The following is a 14,887-nucleotide window of genomic DNA, read 5'->3' on the forward strand; positions in this document are numbered from 1 at the left end:
TGTAGTGTACAGCGTAGGTCCTGAAACTGGCTTCTACAGCCAAGTAGTGCGCTAAATGTTAGAGAGTTGTGCAGCTTATGGTTCAATAACAGTGTCTTATATGCCATAATGATGTTATATCGCGCACCATCTGGGTGCAGAAGCCCTTACTTCATGTCCTACATAGTGCACTACATAGGGAGCCGGGAGCCATTCGGGATTCATCCGGAGGATGCGCGGCCGTGTTCGGCGTTTCTCACTATTTGTTTGTCCCCATTGGAGACGCGGCGTCATCGTAGTAAACGCTGATTGGCTCCCGAGACGTCACTCAAGCCCAGTCGTGTTTACCTTGCGTCTGATTGGTCGAACGGCCCTCCCAACAGTGTGACGTGCGTGTTTGGTCCCTTCCTCCAAGAACCTAAGAAATCCGGTGAAGCGCGAGCTGCCCGGTTTCTGCTGCTCGCTCGCTCGCTCGCTCTCGACGCTTCGCGCCGGTCGATCTGGGGAACGGCGGCCGAGGATTTTGTCCTCTTATGGTTGGATTTGGAGTGTCAGACACGTTTATAATTGGGACCACATGTTGACGAGGCTTGCCGAGCTCCAGCGGTCGGCGGACGGTGTCGGAAGAGTCTCGAGGCGGCGTAGCGCGAACGTTACATCTCCGCAGCTCCGCAGAAAGAGGAGGAGGGAGCAACCGGCGCGTTGCTGCTGCTGCGGCTACGGAAACGTATTGGCTGATATAACTGACAACGGTCGATAAACCGCTGGATACATCGCTCCTCATCCCCGTAAACGAAACAGAAAGCGCTCGGTAGGTGAACTACATCACTCACAGCCTCATAACGAGATTCCTGTCTGGGAGAGTAACTCGGTGACCGGAGAATCCACCAGCAACAAACGGTGGTTTCTGACCGAGGGAGACCAATAGCGAGCAACGGTTTTTATCCACAGGTATCTGTTGTTAGCTTTTCTTTCGCCAGCTTCTTTCTCCAGCTTTCCGTTCCACCTTAAATGGCTCAGCTGTTACATTCTGGCGCCTGAGGCGCCTGTAACATTTAAGCCGTTTAAGGTGGAGCGGAGAATTCGAGGAGGGAGCCAAACGTCAGGCTCTTACCACTTGGCTAGCTAGTTAGCAGATACCTTAGACCGTTTAAATAACGTTATAAAGGCAAGAAACATAGTTTTATATTCATAAAAAAAACATGAAGTCCATGAATATGAACGTACGTTTGGTTAGCCAGCTTATATGTTGTAAATAAACTTGTAAATAAATGCTAATTACGAGCTAATTCTACCTCAGATGCTAATACAAACCCTATGTAAGTCCTATAGCTATATAGAGGACCAATACAGTCCGAGGTGGAATAAGCAGAGAGAGAGAGAAGTGGTTACTTATGTGTGGCCCAAACCGAGGTCAGTTCTGTCCATGTGAATGAATGTCTGCTGTTAAAAAGGGCAGCAGTGGTGCCAGAAACTGCCTTATCTCGCTTTCTCTTATGAATGAAGTACAGTTGCCCTGCTGAAGCCTTATCTACAGTCACTGTAGTGAATGTATTACTCTGCAGCTGTGACTCACACGGGTGATAAGCATGCTCAAATGGCAATGTTTCACACAAAACTGGATTTCTCAGCTGGAGAATTTAAGCCAAAAGTAAAGATTGTAAAGTTGGAACGTCCCTCGTCTCCTCTCATTGGCTAAATGTTTGCCAGGGAAGTTTAATGTAGTGTTTAAACACTGTAAAAGTTTCAAAAGGTACAGTTTATATGGGACATGGAGACTAAGCTGCCAAAATGAGGCCTTCTGGAATTGTTTTTGTGATGTTAGGAGAACCCAGTCCATTCATGTTGAAGGTATAAGGAGTGTTTCATCCTGAACTGCTTCTCCAATGAGGCGTGATACTGGGCAGCCAATCAGAACACAGGTCATTTACATGCATCAGCCTTAAAGGCACATTAACAGAAGAAGCCTGTTTAATTCTGATACCGAGAGGTTGGAAAATGGTTGTGTGATGTATAAACGTAGGAGTGGATCTCACCTCTTCTTCCGTCTTCTTCTGTTGGACGGTGTAGTTATCCAGCTAACCTAGACCCCTAAGGACGCTTTCACAAGAGTCTTCAGTAAGCTGGATAATTCAATCCCAAACTCTGGACTGTCCAGTGGAAACGTCTTATTATTCCTTTCCTAGAGATTTGTTGGGCCTCGTTTATGCCTGGCCTTATCATATGTCTGAGATCATCTGATCATCAGTGGATGCTAAAACCTCCCGTCCTCGCTGTAGAAGGATAGCCTGAATCAACTGTCTTCACGGCAGAGATGAGAGCAGCTGTGTAGCTTTTTGCTTCGTCTCCTCTAGTTTGTTAATACTTTGCATTAACAGTCCACGCAGTCATAATGTGAGCGAGAGACTGGCGTATTGTTGTGTAGTATACCAGTATAGGGGATAGAAAGGAATAGCCAGTCTTTTAGGGTTAGCCTTAGACTAACATGGACACCAGACACAAAAGGCTTGTCTGAGGTGCTGCCAGATTTGGTCAGCTGCATCAGATGGCATTGCGGTTTCCTTGTCTGAACAACAAGTCGTGGACCAGCTGGTACTGAAGCCTGAATGACTGTAATGTTTTCCACATTCCAGCAGTGTCTGGCAGTCGGAGGAGCAAGTGTGCGGGACACATGTATGACACAAATGACCTGAGAAATTCAACAACACTAACGTTGGCGTCTTGTTAGAATTCCCCATTCCACCTTAAATGGTGCAGCAGTCATATTCCGGCACCGGTACAAGTGCTTGAGTGTAACCATTTCAGGTGGAATGGAAAATTTGGAGAAAAAGTTGCCTCAGAAATTCAGACGTTACCCAGATTTGGCACATATTTTGCTGCAAAGCACTATTGACACAGGTTTATCTGTATATCGTTCAGTTTTGTTTTTGCTGTTTTCCACACTGATATATTTCAGGATTACTTTAGTTGTTCCTTAGCTCTTCTCCTCTCGGACAGGCTTGACTTTGGGTTTAACTTTGGGTCTGGTTTACTGTTAAATCCTGCTCTGTGCAACCCAGTCCAACCCCATTGACCTCTAGCAAGTCCATGGTATTTTCCAGCAAGATAATCAAGGGCTGGAGAATGCTAATGCTGAACCTGGCTCAGGTCAGAGCAAAGAGGATGCAACAGAAAAGTGGAGTAGCCGGGAATTCCCAAGGTCTGGATCCAGATCCAGACCCTCTCTAGTCTAGACTCATCAGGCCCGTCTTTTCAGTTGAGCTTACACGCTCAGAGAGGGAAGTGACTGTGTTCAGTGCCTCAGGGAAGCTGAACTGAAGTGTGAGTCAGTCTGATTCCAGTGCACAAGCACTTGAGCTGCCATGAATTGTGGCTTGGAGTTATTGCCCTCTAGTTCAGCGTTGCCTCGTTGTAGGATATGCAAAGTTGCGGGGAGTTCTAGTGAAATTGTGTCTAGTGAGCGTGGAGCTTTCTTGGTATCCCATGACTAACATAATGCTGAAATGGAGGCTAAGTGCTTTTTGAATGCTTATTTTTCCGTTTTGAGTGCTGAGATGGGACTAATGGGACTATTTTAATGAATGCAGGGAATTACATCACTGATAGTTTATTATTTTCTTTCTCTAGATTCTTTTTCTACCCTTGGATGCCTGTTAGGTTTAAAACTCCAAAGACTAGACCAAGATTAGTTGAGTTAAGCTTGTCCAAGACTAGGTTAATGTCTATTTAGGAAGGCCGTGTAGAGTGCTTTGTTTACACACAAACCTGTTTTTCATAATTTCTGTTTAATTTAGTTGTTAAGACGTAAGCAAAGTCATTCAGAGTGGTTTGATGTGAAGTGATCGGTTGTAGAAAAACTTGCCAACTCAGAATTGTTCACAGTGGTTGGTGGTGTTGGGAACAAGACGTCTGAAGAGTGTGTTGCCGCTAAAAGCTACCTCACAGAAAGTTATAACGTGAAACGTTTAGAATAATGCTGGCTGATGTCTGAGACACTGTTTTGCGATAGTTTAGAGAAGATGTTGGACTGAAATGTATTTTTAAAAAAAATGCATTCACAGCTGAGAGGAGCTGAGAGGTACATGAAGGACATTATATAGCAAAATAGTAACCAAAGAAAGAATTATTTTTTCGGATTTCCCATTATTTTATCATCAACAGATTCACTGGTGTTTTAAAGGAAATAAAATCTCTCGACTCTTGGTTCTTATCACTGTCGCTACAAAGAAAATCCACACGTTTTTCTACATTGGACCATTTCACACTAAACCACTCTGAGATTGATTTTGAATACATCTAAATGACTGAAATAGGCAGAAATCTTTAAAAAGTGGTGGAATGCAGATTCTCCGTTAAACCAGTTTTACTTTTAGGGTTTCCTAAAATCTATTCCTGGAGGATCATAGTGCCACATACAGTTTTGTGCTTCTTTCAACGCTACTAATTCATGACTCATACTGACTCATGATGGGCTGGATAATTAGCGGAGGAGCATCCGGGACTAGATATGTTGAATCTTGGTCTATCTTTGTCTAGAAAACCAGCAACACATTTTTTTTTACAAGAGAAATACAGAGAGATCTTGTTACTAATCTCATTTCTTGCCCCCCTGCCAGTGATTTTAGGATGAATCACCTCTCTCTGAGTGAGCTATGCTGTCTGTTCTGCTGCCCGCCGTGCCCGAGCAAGATCGCCTCCAAGCTGGCCTTCCTGCCCCCTGAGCCCACCTACACGCTTATGTGTGATGAAAGCGGTAGCCGCTGGACGCTGCACCTGTCCGAACGTGCTGACTGGCAGTACTCAGCACGTGAGAAGGACGCTATAGAGTGCTTCATGACGAGGACGTCTCGGGGCAACCGGATCGCCTGCATGTTCGTCCGGTGCTCACCCAACGCTCGCTACACGCTGCTGTTCTCCCACGGCAATGCAGTGGATCTGGGCCAGATGAGCAGCTTCTACATCGGCCTCGGCTCACGGATCAACTGCAACGTCTTCTCCTATGACTACTCGGGCTATGGAGCCAGCTCAGGCAAGCCCTCCGAGAAGAACCTGTACGCGGATGTGGACGCTGCATGGCAGGCTCTCCGGACAAGGTGAGGTAGCTCACTGTAGCTCACGGTAGTTCTTAAATTATTTGTCCAAAATGGACATAATTCCTCTAATATTTGTTGGGCTTGGATTGGTTTCAGATTTCACATTCAGGTTTTTCATAGCCTGTCTTTCATGTTTAACAGACTTTCCCGTACATTTACTCTGCCTTAGTTTTTCTTTCTTCTATATTCCTTCTCTAAACTGTGGAAATGGATTAATCTCCTTCTGATTTCCATTTTTTTGCATAATTGGTTTAAGATCGTCGTACAAAATATAATATAAGACAAGGAGAGCATGAGGATAGAAAAGGAGAAAAGTTTTACAACACCTACATCACACATGTGGAAAAAGATTGTGCCACTTGTGGCTGCAATAATTGTGACAGAATGCTTCCTATAACGACATCAATCTCTTACATGCTGTGGAGGAACTTTGGCCCACTCATCTTTGAAGAATTGCTTTCAGCCCAATTGCAGGGCTTTCCAGCATGAAGTTTGCTGTCTTGCCGCAGCATCTGGTAATCTTTGACTAGGCCACTCCAAAACCTTTGTTTCTTTCGAGCCATTCAGACGTGAAGATGCTCTTGTGCTTCGGATTGCTGCATAACTTGGTTGTGTTTGAGCTTTAGCAAGTATTCCAGGTTGTGAAGCAGCAAAGCACCCCTACACCGTCACACTTCCACCGCCATGTTTCACTGTTGGGATGATGCTCTTAACGTGGAATGCTGTGTTAGCGTTACGCCAGATGTAACGGGAACCATTCTTCCAAAAACATCCACTTTTGACTCCATGGAAGGCTTGGGGTCATCAAGGTGTTGTTTTTTGCAAATGTGACACAAGCCTTAATGTTCCTCCTGGTTAGGAGTGGCTTTTGCCTTGCAGCTCCCATGGATACCGTTTTTACCCAGTCTGTTTATCTCTCTTTATGTAATCATTATCAACTACATTTAGTTAATTTGTTCACTGAGTAATTAAGGGGGAAATTACTAATGTTTTTCCTTCAGTAAATGAAATAAAATCATTTAAAAACTGTATTTTTTATGTTTATGCAGGTTGTGTTTGTCTTATATCAAATTTAGTTTGGAATTTTTCTTAGGCCAACTTTTTGGCATTGAGGTCTGCCCAAGCCATCGTGTAGCACTAGTTCAAATTCGGGATGTTCTTAAAAGAACGCTGATTGATTAATAAATTCACTAAAGTGGAACGTCAACTTAATTTTGCATAGCTGAGATTTAGGCTTTTAGTTGTTTATCTGATGATTGATGGCTGTCGCCATCGCTAAAGTAAAGCTATTATTAGGAATGTCGAGTTTTATTTGGTCTCTGGTTGGTGCTGGATTGGTTCAGACAGAATTGGTGTATGGCTAAACTTAGTACTGTAGGCTGATTCAGACTTGGGCAGAGGAAGTTCTTGGGCTGTACTTGGGTTCTGATCACAATTTCAGGCCTGATTAAACTTGTAGCTCAGTTTGGCCCAGCTTTGTTCTTGGAGTCTCAGAGCATCTGTTCTGTTGGTCTTATCTGTAATCTGTACTGTGATCTACAGTGACTCAAGGCCTTCAGAAGCATATAAATATTACACCCAGATATGTTGGATAAGGGATGCTGCTTGGTCTAAAGCAATTAGTTAAAGTGGATCTTTCAAAATCCCTGCGTAATAAAATAACTGCGATGTAAACAAAGTCAATCAGGGTGGTTTGTAGTGAAATGATGCAGTGGGGAGAAACTTACTGACTTGATTTCTTTACAGTGGCGGTGATAGGAACCAGGGGTTGTGCTGTGTACCGTGCAAATACAGCCATTTTATTTACTATGTAAAGTGAACCTACACATGTCTTTGAGTTTTTATATGTAATGTTGATAGTAAAATAGTAGTAAATCTAAACAAATAGGTTTTCTTTGGGGACTATTTTGCCTTACAGTGCCCTGCATGTACCCCTCCACCATGAATGGATTAAAAATATGTTTTATGTCAAAATATTCTCAAAACTATCATAAAAAAATACTTCTTTGACATCATCAACATAACTTTCTGTGACGGAGCTTTAAGAGGCATTAAACTTTTCAGTCGTCTGGTTCCCATCACCACTATGTGAGTAATTCTTGATAACATTCATGAATTTTCCACAGAAGTGGAAGTTACCGTTTTGGAGATATGAGGTTTTGTTCCGACAGCAGCGATATGTGATATGTACTGTACTTAAGAGTAGCCTAATCACATGTAAAGCATTGCTTATTGTGGTAACAGTGGTCATTAGTGTGAAATCACTGCTGACTGTTTTTTAAGTAATCCAATACTGAACTGTGTTTGCGGGAAGGCCGGCCTTCGCGACTCTTCCTCCTTTGCGATGTGCGCATTTTTGCTCAACTTCATGTGCAACCTCTAGGCTGCAGTCTCTCTTTTGTTGATCTCAGGCTGTTTCAGGTAGACAGCGGTTTGCATTGCTTTAGTCATCGTTCTTTACTCTAGTTTTAAGCCAGTGAAGGTTAGACAAGCTGATCTTCTTTTAATTCTCTGCTGAAAATGTTTTTTTTTAGACATGCTGGAAAAGACTAGATATGAATATATGCACTCAGGAATATGTGACTTTCTTTAAACAAGGCAAAGTGCAGCTTCAAACCGGCTTCTTCGTTTGTCTGAGTTCCTCTCTACCCCTTGATTGTCCATCTTTGCTGTCGTCTCTTCCCTGTGACACCAGATTTGTTACTCTGATTCTGTCTATTCTTGCTTTTTTTCTTGTTTTCCTGTTTGTCAGTCTTCCCTTTTTTGTGCTTCTGTCAGCTGCATATGGCTCTCGGTTACTCCAGAGTGTTTGTTCACTATTCAACGCACATAAATGCACAAAAGCGTTTGGACGCTGTAGCTGTTATTGACCCCCAACCCCCCTTGAAGATGCCTCCAGCCCTTCCCCCACTTCCTCAACTATACTCACTGTTGGCTGACGTTGTTTTGCTGATGTTCACTTGAAGAAACTGTGCTGCATAGGCTGAATGGGGTTGGGAGGGTCAGTGGTTTGAGCTGTTGTTCAGTGTGCAGCAGGGACGGAAATTGGAATGCTGAAAAAAGCAACCAGTGTTTTAACGTTACGTCAGTCCCAAAGCCAGGAGAAAACTGGTTGATTTTGTTCCTTTGACATAGGTAGTAATAACTGTCCTTAATTGAATATAATATTAATATTGGAAAGTGTAAAGACAATTGTTTATATTGATTAGGCCTTTGAATTTTAGTCTTTCAGTACTTGGTTACATAACTAGCTACACAGTTGGAAATGAAGGTTCTGTGCAGGTTCGGTACATTTTTTCGTTCAGGTACATTTTCATTCGTTCACTGTACAAACAATGTAAATGTTCCCTCAGAGGTACAACAGTGGTTTTAAGGTCCAATTGTGAACCTTAGATAAATATTTGTGCCTTTTCATAATGGAATGTTTCAAAACAGAACAGTAAAATAAAAAGCCTTTGAGACGAGACGGGGTGTGTGGAGTCAATACAACGTAGAAAATATAATTTCAGTGGGTTATGGTACAGTTATGTTCCCTGACTAAAGGTACTGAGATGTACCACCTCAGTGACAGTTTCATGCCTTTATTTCTGAGTGTAGTTAGTCAGAATGGCCATCTCTAGTCTGGCTAGCTAAGATGCCATTCTTCTCATTTTCATGAATGTAGCATAAAACAAACAAAAAGCAAATCTGTCTACTGCAGGAGTCACCAGTCTTATCCACAGTGGGCTGGTATGGCTGCAGAGTTTTACCAGTTTTTGAAGAACCCACCCACACGTATCTGGACATATATATAAAAATATATATTTCTCTGTGTTTTGGCCTCCAGTCCACACAAAAGTGGCATTTTTGTTCTTTGTAAACAGATTTCTGAAGATGCTCTCCAGTGATTTTTGGAATATTCAGTTTTCTGTGTTTTCGCTTGGATGCGTGAAACTTCTTGAAAATGCTAGCATCCCATTGTTAACCTGCACATGTCTCTGGCTGCTGTTATTAAATGTGTTCTCTCTGAAATATGACCATATTGTTTCTGTGCACTCAGCAATTTAGGGGTGATTTTGGAGTTATCATGTTGACTGAATTTGGTCTTTTGATGTTTTCTTTAAACCAAAGTAAAGAGGCAACAGAATGTAGTTCTTTTAAGTGGGGTGTAAAAATACCTTAATGATTCTTAAGTTAGATTCTAATGAAATCCTTACGTCATAATTCGAAAGGGGTGAAAAGGTAGAAAAGCTTGGCTGATCGGGACTGTATGGATGACTGTATGGACCGTGGTTTAGCCATGGCAACTTAAACAACACCACGACAGCAAGCAGAAGGCTTTCTTTCACTTGTTGAAGCTTTTATTTTCGGGCAGCAATCAGACTTTGAATCTGTGTGAATTTTGAGTTACAGAGGTCATGCAATGTTTTTACCAAGCCTCTGTCACATTGTCTCTGCTTTAGCTTTGCGGCTTGCTTTATATTTTGCACACAGTGTTCTTCCTGAGGTGTAAGACATCAAATATTAAGCCATATTATCGCCCCCTGCTGTGCCGTCACGCTTGTGCGAGCGTTGTTGAGTCTCATGTAGACAAACAGATTTTCAAAAATGTTACTGTGTGGACGAAGAAAAAACTAAAACGAGTGGAATAGTGTGTGCTTCCGCTTGATTACAGTAAAAATCTATAGCCACACCGGGCCTTCATGGGCGAAGCTTGGTGACCACTGATTCAATGCATACTTTAACCTAACAAGGTTTTATGTTAAAGCATTTATTGTCGGTTTAATTTGTGCCCTGGTGTGCACTCCTAGCAGAAACGCCTCATTTTAGGATGGTTAAAAGCGATCACATAATCAAACCGCTAAGATGTAAAATAAGTCATTCAGAGTGGTTTGGTGTGATCCTATCATTCTAGAGAGACTTACCAAGTCAGAATTGTTCACAGTGGTGGTAACCAGACATGAGTTTAATGGAAAATTCCACTGCTTTTTAGTAAAAGTACATCATTTAGTCATTTAAGTTGTAAACAAAGTAATTTGGAGTGTTTTGATGTGAAATGAGAAACTCACTGACTGATGCTGTGGTGCTGATAAGAACCAAAGCTTGTGATGTCTACGGCACAAACACAGCCATTTTATGTATGATCCAGAACCACCAGTAAACCTACATGAGTCTTCTGAGTTTTTCTACGTAATGCTGATGGTAAAATAGTGGTAAATTAAAAAAAAACAAAAATTAGGTTTTCTTTGGGGACAATCTTGCTTCACAATACCCTGCATGTACTTCTCTGCCATAAAAGGATTTTAATATATTATATATAAGCGTATTTGAAGCTAAAACAAATGTCTTAGATGTCAGGCAGTGTATTAATAAAATTTCATATAATAACTTTCTGTAAGGAAACTTTAAAAGTTATTAAGCTCTTCAGTCGTTTGGTTTCTGCAACCACCACCGTGAGCAATTCTGACTGTGTAAGTCTCTCTAGAACGTAGCATTTCACACCAAACCACTCTGAATGACTGTTTACATTTTAACCTTATAATTATGTAGGAAATTTAAAAAATTGCTGCACTTCTATTTTTAAAGCTCCTTCACAGAATGAAAATGCTCCAGATTTATAGTTTTACAATAGTTTTGAGATGATTTTAGCTTCTTTTTTTAGTTTTACCACTGTACCATTATCAATATTACATATATAAAGATTGATTTAATTCTCCTTTAAGCACAGTCTGCTATGCTTTGTAGTTGCTCTTCTCTGTCTTGTACCACGGAATGTGACCACATACTATCACATGTGCTGGCTTTGTGTGCATGTATGCTATGCTTATGGGTCACGAGAAGCTAATGCTGCTGAATGTGACTCTGTGATGTAGCTAAAGATTGCAACGCAGTTGTTCAGGCCAGAGAAAAGCAAAATACAAAGAGGCTTTGTGTGCGTGAGCACATGAACGCTTCAGTAAGTCTATGCGACAGCAGCTTATGTGTGTGTATGCGCTTGTCTCGAGGTCTGCACCATGTGGGTGTGTTAAAATGCACTCTTGCTCTCGTGTGTGTGTGTGTGTGTGTGTGTGTGTGTGTGTGTGTGTGTGTGTGTGGTGTCAGTAAGCACAGCTGATGCTCTTGAACACATTCTGTCCCTGTTTGACAAATTTCGTCCCTGGGGGCCACCCAGCCCTTTAACGACAGAACTACAGCTCTTCTACCATTACAAACACACAGAGACTGTGGCCAGCGTGGATTAGAGATCGGACAGATATGAGTTATGAAAGTTTTCCTTTTATAATGTTTGGACCACTCAGATAACCTTGCTGTAACTGTCCAGTCTTGGCCCAATCGCCAGACGGGGGCGAGTTTGAACCCCAGAGTTGCCACAGCCGTCCACGACTCCATGTCCAAAAGAACATAATTGGCCTCGTTCTCCCTCTCCACCCAATCACTCCGTGTGAAGCTAGTAGGCCTTTCATAATTACTACATAATTGCTTGATCAGTGTTTTGAGCTGATTGCAGTTATTTTCCTCAGATGTTAGCTTTTATGGTGCCGTGTTTACGGTGCTGCAAACAGTGTTAGTTGGGCATGTTTTCATCTGCTGTGTTGAGTTGAATGTTGAGGTAAATGAGGTAAATGCAAATACAGGAAAGCAAGAAACAAATTTGAGTTCATTGAGGGTCAACTGACTTCCTTTAGCTCCTTTAGAGGGCAGCAGTGAGTAATGTTTGTTTATATGATGAATGTTAATAACACCTTTAGAGGGCAGTGCTTTAGTCAAATGTGGTTCTTAACTCCAGGGAGCATGTTTTCAGTACTCCGAAGTCCAGTGACTGTGTGCTTTACACCGCTCCAGCCGACACTTGGCATTGCACATGTGTGCACCTGCTTAGCCATGGAAGCCCATTTCATGAAGCTCCCAAAGCACAATTCTTGTGCTGATGTTGCTTCCAGAGGCTGTAGTGAATGATGCAACAGAAGACTTTTGTTTTATAAAATCACTCACCAGGCCTGCTTTGTGAGTCTGTGGGATCTACCGCTTTGCGGCTGAGCTGTTGTGGGCAGATCTAGCAAGGCAGAAATTTCACAAACTGACTTGTGGCAGACCTGGCGTCCTATGACACATTTGAAGTCACTGCGCTCTTAAGTACAACCCATTCTGCTGCCATTGTTTGTCTGTAGAGGTTGCAAAGCTATGTGCTTGATCTTATACACCTGTTAGCAAAGGGTGTGGCTCAAACACCTAAAATTATTAGGAGGGTTGTCCACATACTTTTGGCCATATAGTTTTATTTTGATGCAGGGACATAACTAAGCAATAAAAACCATGTAGAGCCTTCCAAACATTCCTGAAACTCTTTATTGGAAAAAGAGTATGCGGTATTTCTAGCACCAAGGAAAACTGTTAGTTTAACTATATTGCGTTTCCAGTACGGCTGCTGTTAGCTGTTCATATTTTAAGCAGGAGACTAAAGCCATAGGTGCTTTACTTCCACCATGAATTTATGTTTTTACATGGAAACAGCAGGGCGATCACCAAGTTTAATACATTTTTGTCCTTTAATCTGTCTTATCCTACTATATTGAGCTTGGCACTAAACAGTAGACGTTCTGATGTCGCATCATCCCTCTGCTGACTCATATGATCATATTCACACAGCTGTGAAAGTCAGAGACTGATCCCAGATCAGCACCGTTACTATGAGAAGCGTGATTAATACGAAAGTGTCAAAAGACTTGGGAGCTGAGATCAAAGCTCCACTAAACTAGCCTGACTGCAGCTCACACAGGGTTTAGCCACAGAGTCGACATCCTCTTTTTCACTGAAGAATTAGCTCGTTTCTGCCTTACTGCGCACACAGTTTGCCTCGGTGGGGAGTCTCACTCCTGTAGGAACGTTTTTTTTTTGACAAGAAGTCCATTTGACAAGATAATTGTACTGTTAAATGTAAGTTTACTTGGTTTAATTGATCACTGAAATATGTATTTAACACTTTATGTATTATTATTAAACATTGTTAGTAAACAAACATTGTATACAAACCGGCCACTTCATTAAGACAACCTCCTTGTTTCTGCACTCTTTGTCCATTTTATCAGCTCCACTGACCGTATAGGAGCACTTTGTAGTTCTACAGTTACAGACTGTAGTCCATCATACTTTGTTGCCCTGTTCTTCAAAGGTCAGGACGCCCACAGGACCACCACAGAGCAGGTATTATTTGGGTGATGGATCATTCTCAGCACTGCACTAACACTGTGTGTTAGTGTGTGTTGTGCTGGTACGAGTGGATCAGACACAGCAGTGCTGCTGGTTTTTTTAAACACTGTGTCCACTCACTGTCCACTCTATTAGACACTCCTACCTTGTCAGTCCACCTTGTAGATGTAAAGTCAGAGACGATAGCTCATCTGCTGCTGCACAGTTTGTGTTGGTCATCCTCTAGTCCTTCATCAGTGGTCACAGGATGCTGTTGGCTGGATATTTTTGGTTGGTGGACTATTCTCAGTCCAGCAGTGACACTGAGGTGTTTAAAAACTCCAGCAGCACCGCTGTGTCTGATCCACTCATACCAGCACAACACACAATAACACATCAACCACATCAGTGTTACTGCAGTGCTGAGAATGATCCACCACCCAAATAGTACCTACTGTTTAGTGGTCCTATGAATAGCAATAATAATAGTAATAGTAATAATAATAATAATAATAATATAATAATAATAGGCTTTCTCTACCTTTTCCTTTCCTCTCTTTCTCTTTCTTCCTTTTCTCTTTCTCTCTCTCTCACCTCTTTTTTTCTCCTCCCTCTTTCTCTCTCTCTTCCCTTTCTTTCTCTCTCTCTCTCTCTCTCTCTCTCTCTCTCTCTCTCTCTCTCTCTCTTCTCTCTTCTCTCTCTCTTTCTGTATTTCGGTATTCACACACACTCCTTCTGTTCAGCATGTAGGCTAAGCTGCGCTGGCTTGTCCTCCTTTTTGGCAGAGCACCATTTTACTCCACTCATTCTCATGCAGCTGCACCGTCCACTCCTCCGCTGGGGAGGGGAAAAAAGAAAAGTGGAAAAAAACACTGCCATTCTAATCTCATTCCATCAAAGCAGGCCGATGTCGCTGAGATTGATCAAATTATACTGAGCTAGAAATTGCATGCTCTTGAGGGAGGAGGAGAGAGGGAGAGGGAGAGAGAGGGAGGGGGGGGATGCTCTTTCAGACAGCTAGAAGAATGGCATTAGCATTGAATGGGACTCGACAGCCCCAAAATCAGTTCATTTCTACAGAGCGAAGGAGAGCCGCAGAGCATGCTTTAGCCGTCTCGGCCCAGATACGATGCAAAGGAACGCTCTGCCACTTGATGCTGTTGGTTGAAGTTGTGGCTGTTTGGCTGTGAAGCGCGTTACTCGGGCCTCCTCCGATTAAAGCGCCGCTCCTTTTAACCATGTGTAGTTTTATCCTCCGTTTTGAGTTTTTCTCTGACGTGGTTCAGCTGCCGACCGGATTAATTCGTCACTCTGACACGGCGGACTCTAATCCACACGAAAAAAGCTCTTTCACAGAAACAGGAGGCCTCAGGTAGCAGCAGCGTTTGGGGTTTTTTGTGCTTCACAAATTCGCCATCTGATAAAGCAGGCAGTGTAAGCTAGTGTGTATCAGGCTGTGACGAACAGACCACTGAAGCATACGAAACTTCTAGAGCTGTTCCCTTTATGTCGCTTCAAATCGGTCATAGGAGGGATGTTAAAGGACAAATACGTTAATGTTTGAACCAATGCTTTTGGTTAAAAAGTTAATTTAATTTCCGCTAAACGGTTTATACTTGAATAACAGGGTTTTTCATCCAACTTGAGGA

At 42.4% G+C, this 14,887-nt stretch overlaps 1 protein-coding gene across 1 annotated transcript in view; it reads left to right on the forward strand.

Moving 5' to 3' along the window:
- The first annotated feature begins 413 nt into the window (after nt 1-413).
- Nucleotides 414-14,887, forward strand: part of abhd17b (abhydrolase domain containing 17B, depalmitoylase) — a 29,343-nt gene continuing 14,869 nt past the window's right edge. Inside the window, exons 1-2 of the mRNA XM_036598517.1 lie at nt 414-790; nt 4,596-5,072. Coding sequence (XP_036454410.1) covers nt 4,606-5,072 — 467 coding nt within the window. The 5' untranslated portion in view covers nt 414-790; nt 4,596-4,605. The remainder of the gene's footprint in view (nt 791-4,595; nt 5,073-14,887) is intronic.

This window comes from Colossoma macropomum, unplaced genomic scaffold (assembly GCF_904425465.1).
Source record: "Colossoma macropomum unplaced genomic scaffold, Colossoma_macropomum, whole genome shotgun sequence".
NCBI classification, from domain to species: domain Eukaryota; kingdom Metazoa; phylum Chordata; class Actinopteri; order Characiformes; family Serrasalmidae; genus Colossoma; species Colossoma macropomum.